At 43.3% G+C, this 22,744-nt stretch overlaps 1 protein-coding gene and 2 long non-coding RNA genes across 3 annotated transcripts in view; 2 read left to right on the forward strand and 1 right to left on the reverse strand.

Annotated features, from left to right (window-relative positions):
• The first annotated feature begins 13,487 nt into the window (after positions 1 to 13,487).
• Positions 13,488 to 17,065, forward strand: LOC133066729 (uncharacterized). The gene is made up of 3 exons (XR_009695196.1): positions 13,488 to 13,610; positions 15,379 to 15,461; positions 16,964 to 17,065. It is a non-coding gene; the product is annotated as an uncharacterized LOC133066729 (long non-coding RNA).
• Positions 17,066 to 19,084: 2,019 nt separating this feature from the next.
• THBS4 (thrombospondin 4) overlaps positions 19,085 to 22,744 on the reverse strand; it is a 51,372-nt gene continuing 47,712 nt past the window's right edge. Inside the window, exons 21-22 of the mRNA XM_061158086.1 lie at positions 19,872 to 20,011; positions 19,085 to 19,311 (exon numbers count right to left, since the gene is read on the reverse strand). Coding sequence (XP_061014069.1) covers positions 19,250 to 19,311; positions 19,872 to 20,011 — 202 coding nt within the window. The 3' untranslated portion in view covers positions 19,085 to 19,249. The remainder of the gene's footprint in view (positions 19,312 to 19,871; positions 20,012 to 22,744) is intronic.
• Positions 19,923 to 22,663, forward strand: LOC133066731 (uncharacterized). Its single transcript, XR_009695197.1, has 3 exons — positions 19,923 to 20,048; positions 21,775 to 21,870; positions 22,307 to 22,663. It is a non-coding gene; the product is annotated as an uncharacterized LOC133066731 (long non-coding RNA).

Here is a 22,744-nt window from a genome sequence, read left to right on the forward strand (position 1 = left end):
CTAGTAGTTTCTTGCTGATATTTTCAGCATTTCCTACATATAGTATCATGTCATCTGTAAACAGTGATGGTTTTACTTCTTCCTTTCCAATTTGGATGCCTTTAATTCTTATCTGATTGCCGTGGCTAGGACTTTGAATACTAGGAATGGTATTGGAATGTTGAATAAAAGTGGTGAGATTAGGCATTCTTGTCTTGTTCCTAATCTCACAAGAAATACTTTCAGATTTTCACTGTTGAGTGAGCCCATTAGCTGTGGGCTTATCATATTTGGCCTTTGTTGTGTTGAGGTATGTTCCTTTTGTGCCTACTTCATTGAAAGTTTTAATCCTAAATGGATGTTGAATCTTGTCAAAATATTTTTTTGCATCTGTCATATGATTATATGATTTTTTTTCTTCAATTTGTTAATGCAGTATGTTGCATTGACTGATTTGTAGATTTTGAACCATTCTTGTATCTCTGGGATAAATCTCACTTGATCATGATGTTTGATCCTTTTAATGTATGGTTGGATTTTGTTGAGGATTTTTGCATCTATGTTTTTCAGTGATGTTGTCCTGTAATTTTCTTTATTTGTGATATATTTGTTTGGTTTTGATATCAGGGTGATGCTGGCCTTGTAGAATGAACTGGGGAGCAGTCCTTCCTCTGTAATTTTTTGGAATAGTTTGAGAAGTATAGGTGTTGACTCTTTTCTAAATGTTTGGTGAACATTTAGAACCTATGAAGCCATCTGATCCTGTGTCAGGGAATGTTTAACAGTGAGATTCCTGTGTGCTGCTTCCTCTCTCTCTTGAGCCCTCTGCTCTTTATCAGTCCCTGTCAGGGGCGAGAGGAGCAGGCAAGCCTCTCCCAGGACAGAGATAAGAGAGATGGGATGCTTGCATAGGATTTCCTTCATTAGCTTTTCCATTTGGTGAAAGGGGTTATTTACGACCCTCTTTTGATATGGATCGCCTTTTGGCCTTATGGTCTTCATTGCTCCTTGCTTCCTTGGTAACTTGTAAAGTCTGGTCTCTTGATCTTTATCTGAAGCTACCAGTATATATACTCTTAAAGAATTCAATAGTGAAGTTGCTCAGTCGTGTCCGACTCTTTGCGACCCCATGGACTGTAGCCTACCAGGCTTCTCCATCCATGGGATTTTCCAGGCAAGAATACTGGAGTGGTTTGCCATTTCCTTCTCCAGGAGATCTTCCTGACCCAAGGACTGAACCCAGGTCTCCCTCATTGTAGGCAGACGCTTTACCGTCTGAGCCACCAGGGAAGCCCTTAATTCAATAAAGCACCCTTATTCCATCCGAGCTTGGGTGCCCGTGTCTTTCTTTCTTTCTTTCTTTCTCTCTCTTACATATATATATATATATTTCTGGCTGGTTCCCTGGAACGCGAAAGCCAGCTATGTAACCCAGGGAATATTAGGCTCTTTCCTTCTTTCACTTTCTCATCGTTGACTCTGGACCACCAGGTTCCGGTCCATTAAAGGACCCCAACAATCCTGGACTTCTGCTTTCTGGGAATTTTTTTTTTTTCCTTTCTTTTACAGATTCAGTTTCATTACCGATAATTTGTTTGTTTGTGTTTTCTATTTCTTCTTGGTTCAGTCTTAGAACATTATACATTTCTAGGCATTTATTAATTTATTCTAAGTTGTCCATTTTATTGGCGTGTAATTAATTGTTCATGGTAATCTCTTATGGTCCTCTATATGTCTGTGGTATTTGTTGTAACTTCTTTTTTTATCTGATGTTATTGATTTGAGCTCTCTTTTTTCCTTGATGAGTCTAGCTAGATTATCTTTTCTTTCTTTTTTTTTAATCTTTTAAAGAAATAGCTCTTAGTTTCATGTGTTTTTTCTGTTTCTTCTCTGATCTTTATGATTTATTTTCTTTTACTAACTTTGGGTTTTGTTTGCTCTTCTTTTTCTAGTTCCTTTAGGTGTAAGGTTAGATTGTTCATTTGAGATTTTTCTCACTTTGTGAGATAGGCTTGTTTTGCTATAAACTTCCCTCTTAGAACTGTCTTGCTACATTCCATAGGTTTTGGATTGCTGTATTTCCGTTTGTCCCCAGATATTTATTTCTTTTTTGATTTCTTCAGTAACCTGTTAAATGTTTAGCAGTATATTGGTTAGCTTCCATGTGTTTATGTTTTGCTTTGCACAATTTTTTTCTTACGTTTATTTCTAGTCTCATAGCATTGTGCTTGTAAAAGAAACTTGATATTTCTATTTTCTTAAATTTACTGAGACTTGTTTTGTAGCCTAGTGTGTGAAATATCCTAGAAAGTATTTCCTGACTATAGTTAATAATAGTTAATAAAGCATATTGACAGTTGCTTAGAGAGTAGATCTTAAAGTTTCTCATCACATGAAGAAAATGTTTGTATGTGGTGATGGAGGTAACTAGGCTTTGTATGGTGATCATTTTTCAATGTGAACCAATATCAATTGAATCACTATGCTGTACAGCTGGAACTGACATAATGTTATATGTCAGTTAGAAAAAAAAGTGTCTGGAAAAAGCTCATGGCACTCCTGTGGGTGACCAGGGATGCCAAGGGCTTGCTGAGAAATACGCTCCTGGTACACAGCTCTGCTGAGGCTCTGGGCTATGTAATGAGCCACCTTACATTCTTTTTGGAGTCCTGAGTTAAGGCAGGGTTTCTGCTTCTTTGGGAGCCCTGGGAAGGCTTTCAGGAGAAGCTTATCAAGTCCTATGGTATATGAGTAAGGGGATAAACTCCACAATCAGAAGAATTTGGTCCAAATCCTGACTTTCCTTTTTATCAGATGGGTAAACTTGCTTCTTAACTTCTCTGGGTAGTTCTTTCCTCATTTCTAAAATAGGGATATTAAGAGTATTTTTTCTTTTTTCTTTTTTGCTTTGTTATAAGTCTCTAATGAGATAACCTATATGAAGTGACTATTAAGTAAGACACACACAAGAAATCTGCCTGTGGTGATACATGAAATGTTTAGACTGGGAGATCGTACATCTGCTAGGACTCAGAAGTGTTCTATCAGGAGTTAGGGAAGAATGTTTGTTTACTAGGAGTCAGTGTGTGTTCCTGTGTAGTGACATTTGTAATTTTCGGCTCTCCATTATCTAAACCTCACTTCCTGATAGCACCTATTACTTTATCTCTTGGAGACCATACTCCTGGATATAGTTGTGGTGGAGGCAGTGTGCTTTTGCTAAAGAACCCAAAGGGGCCAGATCCTCCACTCCCTGCCCAGCTGTGGGTAGGGACCTTGCCTTTGATTTGGCCAGTTAAACCCCCTGTCCTGGAAACTGTCTCTGTCTCTGTCTCTGGACTCCTATTAAATAGATATAGAGCCTTCCAGATTAATCAGCTTTTCTCTCCCATTTTCTATCCCATTCCCTTTAGTGGCTAGTTCTTCTATTTTATCTTCCAGAATTTCTGTTGAATTTATTGCTTTAGCTATTATAATTCTAACTCCCAAGAGTTCTTTTCTGTTTTCTGATTATCCCTTTCCCTCCCTAAAGATAGCAGTCTGTCCTTGTTACATGGATGTATATTGTCTTAGTCTGTTCAGGCAGCTCCAACAAAAAAACCAATGACTGGATGGCTTATAGCACATAGAAATTTGCTGCCCACACTTCTGAAGGCGGGAAAGCCCAAGATCAGCCTGGTTGCCTTCTGGTGACGGCCCTCTTCCTGGTTCATACCAGCACCTTTCTGCTGTCTCCTCACATGGTAGAAGAGCCTCTGCTCTCTTGAGCTGTTTTTTAAATGAGGCACTGATCTTGTTGATGAAGCCTCCACTCTCATAAACATCTTCCAAAGGCCCAGTCCCCAATACTATCATCTTTGGAGGTTAAGATTTCAATGTACGAATTTAGAGAGGACGTAAATACAAATATTTGGACCACAGTACATATCTTCTCATATTTCAAGGACGGTATTATTTATAGTTTTGTTTTGTTTTTTCCAAAGTGTTCCTCTGATTCCTTTATGTCCTCTTTCTCACCCTGCTTGAGCTGATTTTATTCTCATTGTTTGGTCTTTCACCTTTTAGAGTGAGACACTATAAAGTTAATTAAAATCTCCCTGGGCATTCCAGCCCTGTCACCCCATAATTAACAATAATCCTAATATTCTTTCTCTATTGCATGTTTTTTCTCTGCATTTTATTATAATGCTTTCTGTTGTTTGATATGTTCCATTTTGTAATGACTATACTTATAATTATCCCATTGTTTTACTGGGCATTAAGTTTTTCCTTTTTTCTCTTTTTGCTTTTAGAGATAAGTTTGCTATATTTTGGGGGGGGCTCCAAAATCACTGCAGATGGTGACTGCAGTCATGAAATTAAAAGACGCTTGCTCCTTGGAAGAAAAGTTATGACCAGCCCTAGACAGCATATTGAAAAGCAGAGACATTACTTTGCCAACAAAGCTCCATCTAGTCAAAGCTATGGTTTTTCCAGTAGTCATGTATGGATGTGAGAGTTGGACTATAAAGAAAGCTGAGTGCCAAAGAATTGATGCTTTTGAAATGTGGTGTTGGAGAAGACTCTTGAGAGTCCCTTGGACAGCAAGGAGATTGAACCAGTCAATCCTAAATAAAATCAGTCCTGAATATTCATTGGAAGGACTGATGCTGAAGCTGAAACTCCAATATTTCGGCCACCTGATACAAAGTACTGACTCATTGGAAAAGACCCCGATGCGGGGAAAGATTGAAGGCAGGAGGAGAAGGAGACGACAAAGGATGAGATGGTTGGATGGCATCATTGACTCAATGGGCATGAGTTTGAGTAGTCTCTGGGAGTTGGTGATGGACAGGGAAGCCTGGTGTGCTGCAGTCCATGGGGTTGCAAAGAGTCGGACACGACCAAGTGACTGAACTGACTACATTCAGCTTTTATTTTCACATGAAGCATTGTCTTGAAATAGGTTCTGGGAGTTGAATTGTCAGGTCGTAAGTTTGTGGGCACTTTCATCTCTCCTTTCTGTGTGTTGCCCAATTTCCTTCTGGAGGTAGTGAGCACAGGTCTAACATCAGCAGCAGTAAGTACAACCCTCAAGCACATGATTTTCAAGTCTTTCTTTATTGTACCTTGTTTTCAAAGTACATAGTAGCACTCATTATTGTTTAAATTAGTCTTTCTTTGGTTACTGGGAGGCGGGGGTGGGGGTTGAAGATTCTTTCATTTGGAACTGGACAAATTTAGCCTGGAGAAACATGAGGAAGCCCATTGGATACAGAAAAGCTCCTCAGATGACTTTCAAATAGATGCAAATCCAAAATATTCAGTGTTGGTGTGTTGGCAGTAGTTCTTAACCCAAGTGCCTTGGGTTGGGGTGGTTGACTCCCTGACATTATATACAAAGTGTTGTGTCCATATGCACACTGGCAAAGGGAGTGGGGAGGGCCCTTGGCTTTCATCACAAGGCCCTAAAAAGGCTTAGTTGTATGGTGGGAGATTTCTACCCTGAGTGAACAAAAGGCAATACATACAGGAAGATTCTACGGTGAGACTTCCTTGGTCTGAAATCTTGTTCTGCCAACTGCTAGCTCTGTGATTGTGGGCAAGCTATTAACTTCTCTGTGCTGTGAAGTGGAAATGATAACAATAGCAGCTATTTTATAGGGTTGCTCTGGTGAGTAAATGAGTCCATACAGGTAAAGCACTTTTATATATATATAAAGATTCATTATGGCTGTACTGGGTCTTCGTTGCTGGGCATGGACTTTCTCTAGTTGCAGTGAATGGGAGCTACTCTTCATTGCGGTGGCTTCTCTTATTGGGATTGCTTCTCTTGTTAGGGAGCACATTCCCTAAGGTGCATGGGCTTAGGTTGCCTTGTGGCACGTGGGATCTTCCTAGAGCAGGGATCAAATCTGTGTCACCTGCATTGGCAGCTGGATTCTTAACACTGGGCCATCAGGAAAGTCCCAGTAAAGCACTTTTAGTAGTGCCTGGTATATAGTAAATATATGATAAGTGTCTGTTATTCAAAACTATTAGACTTCCAACAAAAGGATAGTCTACCTCATGTAGCCCTATCAGGTCGAAAGCTTGTAGGTAGTGAGTTCCCGTGGTCGCTTGAGGTACTCATGAAATAGCTAGAAGACAATGGTCAGGGAGGCTCTTGGGAGGACCCCTGAATTGAGAGACGCTCTAAGTTTCTGGGAATTAAAATTCCCCTCTGGGCAGGTGGCAGGGCGAGGCCAGCAGGCCCCCAGCAGGAGCGACAGCTGGGCTTGCTAAAATGGAAGCGTACTTACGAACACGCCGGCTGTTTTCAAGAGCATGTCCCTGGCACATGCTTTTGAAGATGCAGAAGAACAGTTTGGACAACCCAAGTGCTGTTTCTGCCCTGTCGTGTGTGGAGAGAGGAGGGGTGAGGGATGATACAGTGGGGGGTTTGGGGGTGTGGTCTTGTGTAGCAGAGGCTGCCCACTTCCAGAAGCTTCTCTAATTAACAGATATTTAATGAGCATTCTCCAAGGTCTGTGCGCTGGATATGATGATGGCTGAAGGGTGGGATTCAAGAGATGAATGAGATCCAGTACCACCATGCCCTCATTGTTCTAGTTTCCTTTTATTTACTGATTTCTGGGCTATTCATGGAGGACAGTAGAGCCCAGCTAAGTGGCTGAGGTGCATGGATGTCTTTGGTCGGACTGATCCAGGGGGAAGTTGGGCATTTCTACATATGAATGTGTGTGCATGCTCATGAGCACTGGGGATTCATTCAAGCCTCAGATTCAGTAACTCTGGATCAAATAAAATCTGAATGGGCTAGTGTGGAAGGAGGTTTACTTTTACTTCTGGTTGGTTTATCCAGAAGCAGACACTGAATTAAGGATTTGAGTACCATTCTTTATTTGGAGGTGAAGGAACCCCAGGTAGGGGAATGGAGAGTGAGTCAGGGGTGGGAAGGTGACTACTGTTGAGGCAACTGTGGCTTCATCGTGTGGGGTTGGCAGAGAATCCACACCTCATGGGCATACCCCCAACGTAAGGGACTGGTTGGAGCTTGTTCCTGGGGCTCTTAATTCCCCTGCACTCCCAGGCTACCACATGGGTAGAAAAAGTGGTCTTAACACCAGAGAATGCTCTGAAACAACAAGCTGCATGTGCTGGCAGTTTGACATGGTTGAGTGATGGATCCTAAGAGAAGTGGATGCTAAACGTACCTGCCTCAGTGTGTTTCAGTCAGAATATAAGTTCCCCTGATGTCAGCAAAACCAAGAGTGCTTTGGGAAGCAAGATGGATCCCAGGGAGCTCCTTCTGAAGCCTGAGGTTGACCAGGACTTCTGTACAGTTGACTTGGAACAACATGGGGGTTGGGAATGCGGACCCTCTTGCATGGTGGGAAATCCAGTATTACTTTACAGTCGACCTTACGTGTTGTGTGGTTCTTATCTGTGGATCCAACCAACCACAAATTGTATAGTACTGTAGTACATGTTGATTAAAAAAAATAATACATGTGTAAGTGGACGTGCACAGTTTAAACATGTGTTTTTCAAGGGTCAGCTGTATAGAAGTGCTGATTTTGTCAGCTTCATAAAGGCAGCTGGCTAAGGTGGCACAGAGGGAGCTCAAGTCCAGTTTGGGTCTTCCTCAACATGCACCATATGGGTCAGAGGCCCTCCCAGTGCCTCGGGTTCAAACTCCAAGGACAGATGAAGGCATGGAGCCTGCTGAGGGTGGAGAAGAAAAGCTGGAGCCTTCAAAGTCCCAGGACGTGCCCGCCTTCCACTGCTGGGTCTTTGCCATCAAAACAGGAGGTGGGGAGGCCTCCCAGGAGACCTCCCTGGAATTTTGTGATGTAAATCCTATTCATACTTTCTGTTGGAGTGCTCTAGAAGAGACCAACTGTTCAGACTTGAGATCTGGTGTAGCTGAGGTGGTTCTCACAGCAGGAGAAGTCTGAGCCTGTGGGTATTCACACGTAGGAACTAGTTCCGGCTCTGGTCCTAATTAGCCATAGGACCCAAATCAGCGGTGACTGGGCCTCAGTTTCTCCAACTGTAAAATGAGGAGGTTGAAAAAGATGGTCCCCAATGACCATTCAGATATAAAATCTGGTGATTTTATAGTTTTGGATATATAACTTTATAAACACTTGCCCATCCTGAATTTCTTCTGAATTAAGGAGAATTAAATTCAATGAGAGTAACAGAAAAGCCTCAAGCAGATTAAAAAAATTCTCATTTTCAAAAAGCCCAGATGTAGAAATTTTAGGGCAAGTGTTTGACTTCACAGTGTCAATCCCATCTTGTTCTCTGCTATGACACTTTCATTCCCAAAGTTTTCTCCTCAGTTGAAGAGGGCTTCTGGAGCTCTGGCTGTTACATCCACATTCCAGAGGAGGAGGGAGCAAAGGATAAAGAGGGAACATCAGCTGTCTTTAAAAGAAGATTCCCAGGGCTACCATAATTCTTTGCTTACATGCCATTAGCCAGAACTTAGTCATATGACCACGCCCAACTGTAAGGAAATCTGGGAGATGTAGTCTTATTCTGGGCATCGCTGTTCGGGGTAAAATCGTGGGCTCTGTGCCTAGGATAGAAAGATAGAGCAGATATTGGGACTTGTAGCCTAATCCTTAAATTTCTCTGGATGCAGAACTAGTCAGATAAGCCACACCGTTTAGTCTCTGCCCCTTCCATGTGTGCTTAATCCTAGTGGTCTGCATTTGAGTCTGCTCCAGGTCTACAGGCAGTTTGTGGTTATTATTTATTCTAATATTTACTTATTTGTTTGTGCCCAGTCTTAGCTGCAGCACGCAGGATGTTTAGTTGTGGCATGTGGGATCTAGTTCCCCCATCAGGGTTTGAGCTTGGACACCTGCATTGGGCGCATGGAATCTTAACCACCTGGGAAGTCCCCAGTTTTTACCTTTGGGTCTCTCTTTCTTGTTATTTCCTCACAAATGAGGCAGATCTAGCACTCCCTTCAAGCTGTGCACTTTACAAAGCCCCACGGCCTCCCTCAGCTGCTGGTGAGGGGTAGCCCCTAACCCTAACCCTTTCCCTGGCCCGAACTTTCGCTCCCCCTCCTCCTCCCTTGCAGGCTGTTGTCGGGATTAGAGATCGTGTGTACAAGGTGTCTGGAGTGCTCTCTAAGTCGAGCTACTACTTTTATCCTTCGTCTTCTTCCTCCCTGTCTTTGCTGGTTGTGATATTTTGGCCTGATGCCTGGGGCGGACAGCAGTGTGGTGGGGAGCTGAATGAAGGTGAGGTAAGAGTAGGGGGCCTTCACTTTGTCCTGGGACAAAGCCAGGCCCATTCCCCAGCTGCTGTTTCTCTGCTTTCTGTCTGGAGGGGCTGGCATGAGCACTCTGCATCCGTGGACCCCCTGGCACTTCGGCTCTGGTCAAATCAGAGTAGATGGGAGATGGAGGGTGGGCTGCTTATTCCCTTGGCTCCCGTGTGGGGTTTTCAGGATGGCCGTGCCCTTCTACCCCAGGTCCTGTTGGCTGGCACTCACTGTGCCCACCCTCTCCGGAAGTGGTGACCGCTCTTCCCACTTGCTCTGTCAGGGTCGTGGGAACAGCACCCCTCTCTTGCTTGGTGGGTGGAGGGAGGCAGGGAGCAGAGGAAGGGATGGGATACCCTCTTTTGGTCTCCTGGCCGCTATCTTCTTTGAAAGAGCTCTTTTATTAATTTCTTCTCAATTATGAATTTGAGCACCTCTTGTGTCTTGAGGAGCAGTGCTGGGACAAGGAGTTAGGACCCCTGGATGAGAGTCCAGGCTGAGCCATTCAGTAGCTATGGGACTGGGAACACGTCAGTCAGAGGACTGGAGTCTAACCCTCCTCTGTAATCCCAGCCAGCCTCGCAGACTGCCTTGGACATCGCAAGTCGAGGGTCTCAGACTGGGTCACCTTTAGGGGCCAGGCAGGAGCCTAATGAGTGAGGAGGGTTGAATGGGGTCCAGGGGTGCCTGGAGGACACGGCCCTCACTGAGGTTCCTGGGCAGAGATGTAGATGGTGTGGCCAGAGCTTTTGAATTTTTTGAGGGAAGCTGGAAATATGACTTTTTCTGTGAACTCTTCCATGTTTTAAATGTTTGCTCAGGTTAACAAAAACAACAACCAACCAAACAACAGTGTAAACACTGCAGGCTGAATAGTTATTTACTCCCTTTCTGTCAAGCCACCTGTCCTGGCTTGGGATACTGCCTTCTGCACCCTGGAAAATTCTTCCTGGAACAATTTAGGACATTTAGGACAAGGCTCTTTTGACCCAGCTAAGAACTCTCAGGGTTGAGTAAATACGGGTTCTTCCAATAGCCAAATAATGTTATAGATCGTCTAAGAGGAAGGGAATCTGGAGATTGGCTTTAAAGTTTATCTAATCTTAAAAGAAATTGTTTTTGCAATCACAATCAGTGCTAGAATGAAAATGGCTTTCACTCATACAGAGGCCTGGACTGAAGCCAACTGGATTTGTGTACTTTTTTTTTGTAGCCCTCATAATGCCTGACACTTGGTAATTGCTCACTGGGTGTTTGGTGAATGGATGAGTAAGTGAATGAATGTATAATGAACAGATGGAGAATGGCTCTTTGCCTGACTCACAGAAAGCTATCCTGTGAACTTAGGTTGAGGGACATGGAAAAAGGCTTCTTCAGGCAATTCCTGAAAGAAACCAAAGTTAATGAGGCTTCAAGGCTTCAGTGTTCATTCAGAGCCTAATTGCAAAAATTCAAATTTAGGTTGTTTTATGTCTGGTGCTTGTTTTTTGCTGCGTTGCATGTTTTGGTAAATGAGCGTTCTTAGGCACTGAACTATTCTCAGATAACATAGTGCTATGGGTAGAGCACTATTTATAAGTTTTTAATAAATTGCAGTGGTTGTTATTTTACTTTTTTGTTGTTGCTGTTGTTATTTTACTTTTAACGAACTTTAGGAGATATCTCTTATTAATAGGTTAAATTAAAAAAGCAGTTTTTTTCTGAATTTTTAGAGGATTTCTGCCACCTGGTGGATTCGTTGGAGAAAGACAGGAATTTGAAGCAGATAGCTATTGGATTTGATGTCGCAGGCTTTTCCAATTCAGCAAACACTTTAGGAGGTGCTAGGGAGAGTATGGAGAGGAATATTACACAGTCCTCATTCTCCCAGGAGCTCTCAGTAGCCACGGGGTGAGAAGGGACTTTCGAGATGTTCTCAAACCCTGATCCTCAGAATTGTGGTGGGAGAGGGGTGGGAATGGTATGGCCTGTGAAGATAACTCATTGGTGTGCTAAGTTGCTCAGTTGTGTCTGACTCTTTGTGGCCTTATGGACTGAAGACCGCCAGGCTCCTCTGTCCATGGGATTCTCCAGGCAAGAATACTGGAGTGGGTTCCCATGCCCTCCTCTAGAGGATCTTCCTGACCCAGGTATCGAACCCCCATCTCTCACATCTCCTGCATTGACAGGTGGGTTCTTTACCACTAGTGCCACCATACATTAATGGAGACATTTTCAATGAGAATTTTTGTTCTATAAATTTTTCTTAGATTTTAGGTATCTGCTACTGTTTACTCTAGTCAATGCTATAAAATAAGCATTAATGGAGATTTCCCTCTGGTCCAGTGGTTAAGACACTGTGCTTCCAATGCAGGGGTTGCAGGTTCCATCCCTGGTTGGGGAACTGAGATCCCACATGCCATGAGATAAGGCCAAAAATAAAATAAAATTTTAAAAAATAAGCATTAATGAACAAATACTTAGATAAAAACCCGAAACATGGCAACAGTGGTTCACACATAGTTGGACAAGTCTTTTTTGGTGGATACATATGCTCGCAACAGTGATTCCTGTTGTATTTTATTGTTTATCAGTTTGATAGTACTTAACAAGTTAAACTTCATGGGGAAGAACTTGTGTGCCAGTTCACAGCTTGGATCAAGCACTGAAATGAATCCTTTTTTTAGAGTATCTTGAGGTGAAGCTGTGACTTCTGTCACACACAGCCACCCACCTGGAGCATTCGGCTCAGGAGCTATTTTGTGAAATTTCCAAGGTGAAGGATGTGGCCTGGTCTAAACCCAGGCATCTTATAATTTTAAGAAAAAATTTAATCAGTAGGAGCTGAATAATTCAAGACTGATTTGTAGTGGCTTAAGAAACTAAGTTGGGGTCCAGCCTTGGAGGTATGAATTAGGAGTTAAAATCAAGGCTGTTTGTTTTGTTTCTATTTTAATTGCTCTCATTTATATCCTTTAATCATCTATACTTCTCTTAGATAATATTCTGCTGAACGCATTTAAACTGCTCATTGGTTTGTCTGACACTTAAAATTTGTATTCTATTCCTTCTTATAGAAATAATGCATATGCAGCAGTGTTATTTTAGATTAGTACATATGCTTTGCAGGTTCCCCATTTCTGCATGTGGCTCTGGGGTTGCCTGCTTCTGCCTCTGGTGAGTGGAGCTGGACGGACAGGGTCACCAGAAACACTTTCTGCAGTTGGGAGTAGGGGTCATCGAGGTGGTCCTCCTCGCCCTGTGGCCCACTTCTCTCCTCTGAGGGCAGATGGCTTTGGCCCTGCCCCTCATGTCCTTCCTTCTTTGACGCTTCTGTCTGCTCCCCTCTGTTGGGACTGAGCAGATGCCCCTGCTCTCACTCTATCCCTCTGCCCTCTCACCCAGCTGACCTCCAATATAAATTCTTCCTGGGGCTCCTTCCTCACCCCTGCCCCCTACACAGCATCCCTGGGCTTACACGGCTCCAGGATGTGAGACTTGGGGCTTTATCTTGGGTGGTCCCCCGCTCCACCATTGCCCTTTAGCTACTGGATGTTCCTGTGGGGATCTGGTCCTCCACCGCATGGGGGCGCTATTTCTTGGTGGCCGCAGTCATGCTCCTTACAATAGGCTTGTCTGTCCCTGGGCTTCCCTGGTGATTCAGTTGGTTAAGAATCTGCCTCCAGTGCAGGAGACCTGGGTTCAATCCCTGGATTGGGAAGATCCCTTGGAGAAGGGAATGGCTACCCACTCCAGTATTCTTGCCAGAATTCCATGAACAGAGGAATCTGGCGGGCTACAGGCCATGGGGTCGCAAGGAGTTGGATACAACTGAGAGACTAACACCTTTACATACCTTCACTGCCCCTGGCTTGGCTACCCAGAGGCCTCACCTCTGATGTCAGGGTGTGGGCTAAGTGTCCATTCCTCGGCACAACAAGTGCCCCATCAGAGGCTCCTCCACCTCCTCATGGGAGAGGGCAGACCCACCACCCCAGAGACCACCTCCCCATACCCCACTATGCTTCTGCTTGACCAAACTTGGGGAATCCCTTTCTTTTCCTGGCCACCCTGCTCTGTCCCTAGAGCAACTTGTTTCATTCCTTAAGTCAGATTTTTCCAAACAGTATCGCTGGAGGCTGTTTTGGTTTTTCAGACATCCAAAGGTGATCGTACCCTTTAGATCACCAACATTTGAGGTCATTCAGAATGTGGTGGGGTAGCATCTGATCTACCTTCTGCTCTTATTTCTCTTTCCCTCAGTCCTTTTGTTCAGGAAGAGGGTGCACCCTGATCCTATTATCTCAGAGGGGCTGTGGAGGGTCGCCTGGTGATGCCTCTTCTGCATGGTGATGGCGCCGGAGCCAGGGAGAGCTGCACCAAGGTATCGACAGTCCCCTCTGTAGAAACGGGCTGTGCTCTGGAACACTTGTCAGCTGCTTACTGGCACTGAGGCTGCATTTCCCAGACTCCTCCAAAATTAAAGAAAAAATCTAAGTGTTGCCACTGGCCTGTTTTCGTTGGTCTTGTTTTTTACTTATAAGGGAAGCCTTTGTACACAGAAAACACAATTTATGGCTTCTTTAGGTTCTTGCAATAACAAAAAAGAATCTGGTCTAGAGGTGAGGAGACTTAAGAACTAGGTCATTTATATATGAATCTAGGGGAGTGGGATATGACACACCCCTGTCTGGAGAGCATACACTTGGGGTCCCTAATAACACTGGGACTATAGGAGGGCTCAGTTTCCCCTGCAGGGTCATGAAAAACATCTCCTTTGGAGAATTCCCTGGCTTTCACTGCTGAGGGCCTGGGTTCAATCCCTGGTCAGGGAACTAAGATCCTGCAAGCCTTGTGGTGTGGTCACGCCCCACACCCCAAAAAAACCCACACAGCCCTCCCCAAAAATACAACCCCCACCCCCCAAAAAATGAAAAAGAAAAATCCACTTTGGTGTCCAGAGCTCCAAATCTTCAGCTTATAAACAACCTCAGTCCACTGAGATCACCCCAAAGTTCTTGAAACAGTATAGTTTCATTAGTGTGTAAGGATCTTCTATTCCTGAGAAATCTTAAAATTAAATACAGAGATGCTGAACCCATTGTCTTAATATTTTTGTGTGGTGTTTGGGAATTATTTTTGACTATGTGGTATTTAAAGTACTTGAAATATTTAAGAGAATTTGGTATATTAGAAAATCTAACAAATTGAACTTATGATTCCAATGAAAAATGTATAATTGAGTATTTGATTTTAGCCTTGTAATTTTAAGCCAAAAGGTATAGAAGAATTTGGTTGAATATATAAAAAATATATAAATAATAGGTGATAAGATGACTTATGGTACACAATATTCATGTAATATTTATGAGTTAATTAGATAGGTTTTGTCAAATGACAGAAAAATTTATAATTAAAATTGTAAACACTGTAGATTTATAGTATATTAAAAGTGTAGTATTATAGATTAATGTATAATATAAAATTTATAAATGCAATTTTAAATGCTCAAGGAAATTTAATTAAGTTTGCCAGTGGGACTAAACAATCAAGCTTAAAGGTGACTATGAATTTTGCTATAGAGGACTAAGCAGATTTGCATATTTATAGAGTATAGAAGAGTAGTAGATTTTTTTTAAAAACTGAAGTGTAGCTGATTTACGATGTGGTGTTAGTTTCAGGTGTACAACACAGCGACTCAGTTACACAAGTATTCTTTTCCAGATTCTTTTCTCTCATAGGTTATTACAGAATAGGACCTACTGTGCTATACAGTAGGTCCTTGTTGGTCATCTGTTTTATACATAGCAGTGTATGTTAATTCAATCTCCTAACTTATCTCTCTTCTCTCTTTTCCCGAGTAGTAAGATTTTTAAATTGAACTTAGAAGTTTAAGATTTTGCAATTTGCATCTTTAATTTATTCTAAGATACAGGAATAATAACTCGGGGGGAAGAGGGAGGAGCTTCCGTTCTTTCTTGGGTGGAGATCGAATGTGCTCCCCTCCCTCTCTGCCCCTGCCCCCAAACCTGGGGCTGTCTCCCGGCTCTTCTTCGTGCCCTTCCTCTGCCCCAGGAAGTCTCCCCACTCCGGTGGGAGTCTGCCTCGGCACGGTCTTTTTCCCACAGTGACTCACCTTTTCTCTCTCCCAGTCATACCCCCCATGGCGCAGGACCTTTGATCTCGGTCAGAAGTCAGGAGGTGGACAAGCGGTGGAACGAATTTATCCTCATTGGTGAGTGAGTGATAGCTTCTCAGACTCCTAGGGTTGTTAATGAAATTCAGAGGACCTTGCTAAATGGAACTCTAATAGGAATTTGAGGCACTGTACTACCAACTGAACTGTCAGGGAAGCCTAAAGTTGAGTATAAACTTTACTCAACTTTAAAGTTGAGTAAAGTTTAAAGTCCCAGGTTGCGACTTGTGGAAGAGGCACCTGCTAGTCTGTTCCTATGGTTTGTACCTGGCATTTGACTAGCCTCTCAAGGGCTTCCTGATTTTCACAACTTTTGCACTTCTTTGCTGTTTTAAATTGAATCTATTTGACATGTAACGTGTGAATTTAAGGTGTACAATGTGTTAATTTGATACATTTGTATGTTGTAATTGCTGTTACAGTGGTATTTGGCACCTCTATCATATTATGTAATTATCATTTCTCTTTAGCGGTTGGGATAATTAAGTTTTAGTCTCAGTTGGTTTGATGATTGGAGTACAATATTTTCGTGTATATTTACTGTACCATGCATTCGATCTCTATGACTTATTTACTTCTCACTGCAAATTTGTATCCTTAAACAACAGCAGTCTTATCCCCTCACTCCCCATCCACTGGTAACTACCATTTTATTCTGTTTTTCAAAAGTTTAGTTTTTTTAGATTGACATATAAGTGATATCACAGTATTTGTCTTTCTGTGTCTGACTTTGCATAATGCTCAAAGTCCATCCATGTTGTTACAAATGGCAGGAGATCCTTTTTTGTGGCTGAATAATAGTCCATTGTCTACATACACATCTTTTTTTATCCATTCATCCACTGGACATTTCTTTCCATACCTTGGCTATTGTGAATAATGCTGCAATTAACATGGGAGTGCATATATTGCTTTGACATACTATTTTCATTCTTCTTGATTGATATATACTGAGAGCTGGAACTGGTGAATCTTATGGTAGATCTATTTTTAATTTTTTAAGGCAATTCCATACTTTTTTCCATAGTGGCTGGACCAATTTACATTCAAACAGTGTATAAGGGTTCTCTTTTCAGCACATCCTTGCCAGCATCTCTTGTCTTTTTGATGATAGCCATTCTAATAGATGGGATGAATCTCACTGTGGTTTTGATTTGCATTTCTCTCATGCTTGCTGATGTTGAGCATCTTTTCATGTGTCTGTTGGCCATCTTGATGTCTTTTTGGAAAACTGTCTATTTAGTTCTCTGCTCATTTAAAAACTGGATTGTTTTCATTGTTATTGAGTTGTATGGTTTTTCAATATATATATATATATTTTGGATATTAATCCCTTACCCAATATACAGTTGACAAGATTTTTCTCCCATTCTCCCAAAGGTTGTCTTTTTCATTTTGTTCATTGTTTCTTTTCTGGTGCAGAACTTTTTAATTTGATATAGTCCCATGTGTTGGTTTTTGCTTTTGCTGTTTGTGCTTTTGGTATCATACCCCCCAAAAAATCATTGCCAAGATTAATGTCAAAGAGCTTCTTCCCTAAGTTTTCTTTTAGGAGTACTTCTCTACTTCTTAAACAAGAAGTTTTCTGAACATTTCAAGCTTTCTACACCAGCTTCCAATGATGAAGAATGACTAGGAATAAGGTAAGAGTACCCAGTCGTGTGTTGGTAAATGCTTGGCAGTCAGCAATCTGGAGATCTAATTTGTAGTGTTTGCCAATTTCTGTGGTGTAAATACTATGATGGCTAATTTCAAATTTTCAACAGATTTAACAGCTGGCTCACAAAATTCCCAAGACTAGCTCTCAAGAACTGGCATGCTCTGGTTTAAGCCCACCACTGCGGCTACCTATTCTATTTTGCCCTCTAATTGGTGGGAAGACAAAAGTTACATATACAGTGTAACAGGCTTCTGAGGTATGGAATTATGTCCTAAATGTCCTGTGAGCCCATGGCACTGTCATGTTCATAGACACAGAAGTGTTGATTAGCTAGAGATTTTCCTGCGGACTACTGCTTTTAGAGAGGAATGCCCAGCTAATAGCAGGGAGGCTGCCTCCTCTTTCTGCCAGCCTCAGGGAGGCGGTGTAGGGGAAATACAGGAGCATAGGACAGATCTAAGTATACCAGTGTCACTGAAAGTCAGATCAAGATACCATAAGACTTCAGCTCACATTAACATCCATATCTGATCAACTAACACATTTTCCTCTTATAAATGAGTGTACTAATATTTCAGGTAGAGGGTTTGGCATGCAATTCAGTGATTAGAATGAAATCCCCTGAGAGTCTGTGGCCTTCCTCACATATCGCCTGGTAAAGTGCCAAGGCCTCCAGAGAAAGGGCACTAAAATGTTATAGTATAAAATAGCTTTTATACCTATAAAGGTATACTCTATACCATAGACTAGGTGGAGAGCCAGGAGGGCCAGAGGGCTCCTGAAGGTCTTAAGGGCTCAGGAAATAACCTTTCAGTGAGATACAAAAAGCAAGGAAAGGGGGGAAGGATTGAGAGATGACATTCTCCAACCATATTAATTTACTTCTCCTTCCTGGGCTCTTTTGAAGTGGGATAGATCTGTAGATGTGTCACGATAACAGTGTGGCCCTGAGACCCTGGGAGGCGGCTCCTGTAGCAGGATCCGCCTGCAAGATTAGACAGTGTCAATAAGCAGGTGATTGGTGGACAGGCCTAAGCTCTGTCCCCTCACTGAAGACCCTGATTGAAGATCCTAATCCTGACTTGAAGCAACCTATGCCTGTAGGCTTTACATGTGAGGTGGCCCCAAATCCTCCACAGCTTGTATCGGTCATGCATACACCACTGTAGTTTCTACTGAAATCATACTAAAATGATTGTGCCAGTGTTTATCCTTTATTTATGATTTAAGATATTTCCAGGAATTCTGGAATAGGAGAATATATTGCTGCCCAGCAGTATTCCTTGAAACAGAAATCTAAGGGAATTTATTTTAAAAATTGGCCTGGATCATTTGCCTTACAAATGCAACAGGAGAAAAACTAGTGCAAAAATCAGGCAAGTTTCTGTCCTGAACATACAGTGAGGCTGCTGATACCACCACAGATAGTGTATGTTGTCAGCAGCTTTCTGAGTTGAAGGAGGGCTCATGTCCATGTATATTATTGTCCTTATTACTTAAGAATCAACCATCTAGCAAAAAATGGACTGGAAATCTCCATACCAGGTATTTAGATTATATAGATTATAGGAAGACATGGTCCTTTAATTCTCAATTAGCTGACATTCCACTAGGGGGAGCCAAATATATAAAAAAGCACAATTGAACGTGCTGGTAGAGGTCCGGGTGGAAGGCGTGTGGGGTGGAGAGGGTATCAGAAAGAATTGGACAAACTTGCCTCAGGATCAGTCAGGAAAAGTCTTCATAGGAAAGTGTCCCTGAGCAGTGTTTCTGAGGTTCCCTACCCCAAATAAGGAGGCTGCTGAGGTGAGCATGGAACTGTCGGGCTTCTCTGTGAAAGAAACAGAAGGTGAGACCTCTGGCCTGAGCCTTCTGACTGATGTACATGGTCAACCTCACGACTGAAGAAAAAAGATCCCCTGGCAATTGTCTGTGGACTCCGCAAAGAACAGCAGAGTCCCCGTCAAAGCCTGAGTCACGTGGAAGTGATGTCTGGGTAACATGGTTTTTAGAAATTATCTCTTCTTTATTGCCACATTCATATAAGAAGTTTGGTATATCTGCGTGGGCAAAAATAAAGCCACACTGTATACAAAGAAAGTTGTAGGAAATTAAAAAATATATGACTTTAGTGTTTGGAAAAGCAGTTACGGGTTGCATCCTCCGCTTATTTATCCAGGCGATCAAAATTCTGGGTCTGAAATTCTTGGAAATCTTCTGGGATGGTGTCTGCAAAGGAGGACAGGTACAGGGGCATTAGGAAGGCTCCCTCCAGCCCTAGTGCACCTCGAGCTGGGAGGCAGCCTGCAGGGGTCGCTGTCAGCCCGCCCAACAAGCCCCCAAAGAACCACCCCCAACCCCCCCAACCCCGCAGCCATTTTCTACCTCAGGCTGCTTTGTGAACTGTTGGCTTAAAGCCCAGGAGCGTCATTCACAGGCCAAAAGAAAATGAGCAGGCAGAATGGGTTTTGAGTTTATGATTATGTTTGAGCTATATAAAAATGAAGGCTGCCTCTCAATTAAATCTGCCTCCATCTTTCACAGAACCCTATGTCTAAAGCCAAGCAGTTTAATAGTTTAATTCTCTGGGGTTCCATCTCCTCATCTATCAAATAGGAAACGTGAGCTCTGTCTTTTGCTTGGATCACAGAGTGACCCTCAGATTTCAGGAATATATGTGTCATGACCTTCGGCTTCTGAGAGAGATGTGTGCTATACAATAAGCTGGCATTGTTTCTGATTTTTTTTTTCTAGTAGTAATAATATTCAGTAACAAGTATGTACATTACCATTGCAGCGATATTTGAGATTGGACCAAATGATGTTTTCCTGGGAGAAGCAGAACACGCCGAGCCGGCCTCCACGCATGGTGGTGTCTATGGTGACCCCAGAATCAGCCACCAACTCAGAGCCTTCATAAAATCTCACCCTGTGGACAACACGGATGGAGTGGGTTTCAAACCAAGGTCGGGGGGAACCATCCATCAGAAGACTTAGGGGGTCCCACTTCCTGGCCACCGACGTCCTTGCTCCGTTTCATCTTCCACTTTTCTCGGACCTGGACTGTGCTTCCCTCGCTCTTTTCCTCTTTCCCTGCTAGACTGGGAGATCCGTGAGGTCAGGGACCACCTGTCCACATCTGCCCTTCTTCTGTCTCTTGAAAGGCCTAATGAGGCTGGGCACCGAGTCCAACTCACTGGGTCCTCGCCCATGAGTCAGAGAGCACAATACGACCCAGGACCAAGAGGCTTTGTGACTTCCCTGTGCAGTGAGTTGCCTTGTCCAGATATCATGCTTAAAAACCACTGCTCTTCCCTAGGTCTGACTGATATCGCTCAACTGGTGGGATCCAGGAGCAATGACTTTCCTTGGGAGGGACAGCATTCCCTAAGCAGGATTTTAGAAATGTGTGGGGGCATTTTGGGCTGTCACCATGGCATTCAGTGGCAGGAGGCAGGGATGCTGGGTGGCTTACAAGGCCCCGGAGAGAACAATGAAAACCTGTCCTGCATCTAGACGCCTTTGGGGTGCTCCTCCAGACCTGTGGGTAGGAACAGACCCTTGGCCTGTTTCTAGTTATCTGGGCTTAAAACCCAACTCAGTTGTGAATATCAAGTATTTTTGCACTAATATCAACTGATTTTTTCCAAGGTAAACTGATAAACTGTTGAGTACACTTGACTCTTAAACAATGTAGGTTTGCATGGGCCTACTAATATGTGGATTTTTTTTCCCCCATAAATACTACTTCACTACATGATCTGTGGGTAGTTGAATCTGCAGATATGAACCACAGATACAGAAGGCTGACCATGGGACTTGAGCATCTGTGGATTTTTGTCCATTGCAGGTCTGGGAACCACCCCCCGAGTTGTTCAAGTCAACTGTACTTCACTGTCTTGTTTAAAAATCAAGCGGTTCACTACTTATCTTATTGGAGTATGGTTGATTTACAATGTCTTACTTTCTGCTGTGCAGAAAAGTAGATCAGTTATACATATATCCACCCTTTTTAGATTCTCTTTCCACAAAGGACATGACAGAGTACGGAGTAGAGTCCGCTGTGCTGTGCGCTAGGTCCTTATCATCTATATTATAAACAACGATGTGCACATGTCAGCTCTGACCTCCCAATCTATCCTTGTCCCCCCGGTAACCATAAGGTTGTTTTCTACATCTACTGCTTCTGTTTTGTAAAGAAGTTCATTTGTACCCTTTCATTAGATTCCACACATAAGAGGTATCATACGATATTTGTCCTTCTCTGTAGCTGTCCGTTATTGTAGAAATTCACAACACTGCTGGCAACACCATGTTGTGTCCACGACACACGCCCTGTAGCAGGACATCGCCTCTGCAGTGATTCTAGGTACACGGGCCAGCGGCAACCTCACTGTGTGTTCTGCTCTGGTTGTGTCCAAGCACTTACACGGTTTTGTTACAAACCTTATTTCTCCATTAGGGATCATATTGATACTTAAAATCATGCAGATAGGTGATATTTTCTATGACTTCATTTGGGATGGAAGAGGCGGCATTTCAAAATATTTGTTATAAAAAAAGGGGCATGCGGCTTAATAGGGCTGAGCACATGACAACTTCCCTCTAGACAGACATCACATTTGGTGTAAAGTCTCAAAGAAAGACAAAGTATTAATTAGCTTTCATGATTTCCTTTTTTCCACTTGGCAGCTTTCCTGCCCCGGTCAGGAAAATGCAATCGGCACCCCCTTCCTATAGAAGTGCTACATAAGCTGGTGTGGATCTGTAAGTCTGAGGAATGAGAAAGTAAGTACATTGCTGCTGCTGCTGCTGCTGCTAAGTCACTTCAGTCGTGTCCAACTCTGTGCCGCTCTGTCCCTGGGATTCTCCAGGCAAGAGTATTGGAGTGGGTTGCCATTTCCTTCTCCAAAGTACATTGACTACATGTCAAAGATGTGGTTTTAAGACATCCTAGCTTCTGAGAATAGGTGTTTGTTTTTTTAAACAGTCCTACAGGGAAGTTCCAAGGGCTTCCCTTGTGACTCAGATGGTAAAGAATCTACCTGCAATGTGGGAGACCCACGTTCGATCCCTGGGTGGGGAAGATTCACTGGGGGAGGGCATGGCAACCCACTCCAGTATTCTTGCCTGGAGAATCCCATGAACAGAGGGGTCCAGTGGGCTACAGTCCATGGGGTTGCAAAGAGTCGGACTTGACTGAGCAACTGACACTTTTTCACAGGGAAATAAGGCAGAACATGGGCTCACAAGAGGGTCAGTTCATGCCCAGGGTAGTATGTGTCGTTGCCATGTCAGGCGCAGGGGAGACCAAGATAAAATGAGACATGGGTGCTGCTCTCCTGAAGTTTATCAGACCATGAGGGACTCACTGCAGCATGAAACGTTGAAGTAAGTGGTGATACAGGGTCCAGAGGGACCACACAGGAGGGTGGATGAGAGAGTCAGTCTCGCCTCACACGGGTCAGGGGGCAGACTGTTCTGGTGCCTAGGCCTCCCCCACAGAAGATCCTTCCACCCCCCAGTGTGGCCCTACCATCCGGTGGTCAGTCTGAGTGGGGTGTCCTCCTCCTACCTCTTTTCTGGGAGCCTGAGGTCCTGGCTCGCCCTCGGGGGCTGTCTGCTCAGGGGAGCGAAGGCTCTGAGATGTGGGCGGTGGGGG

This window comes from Dama dama, chromosome 12, assembly GCF_033118175.1.
Source record: "Dama dama isolate Ldn47 chromosome 12, ASM3311817v1, whole genome shotgun sequence".
NCBI classification, from domain to species: domain Eukaryota; kingdom Metazoa; phylum Chordata; class Mammalia; order Artiodactyla; family Cervidae; genus Dama; species Dama dama.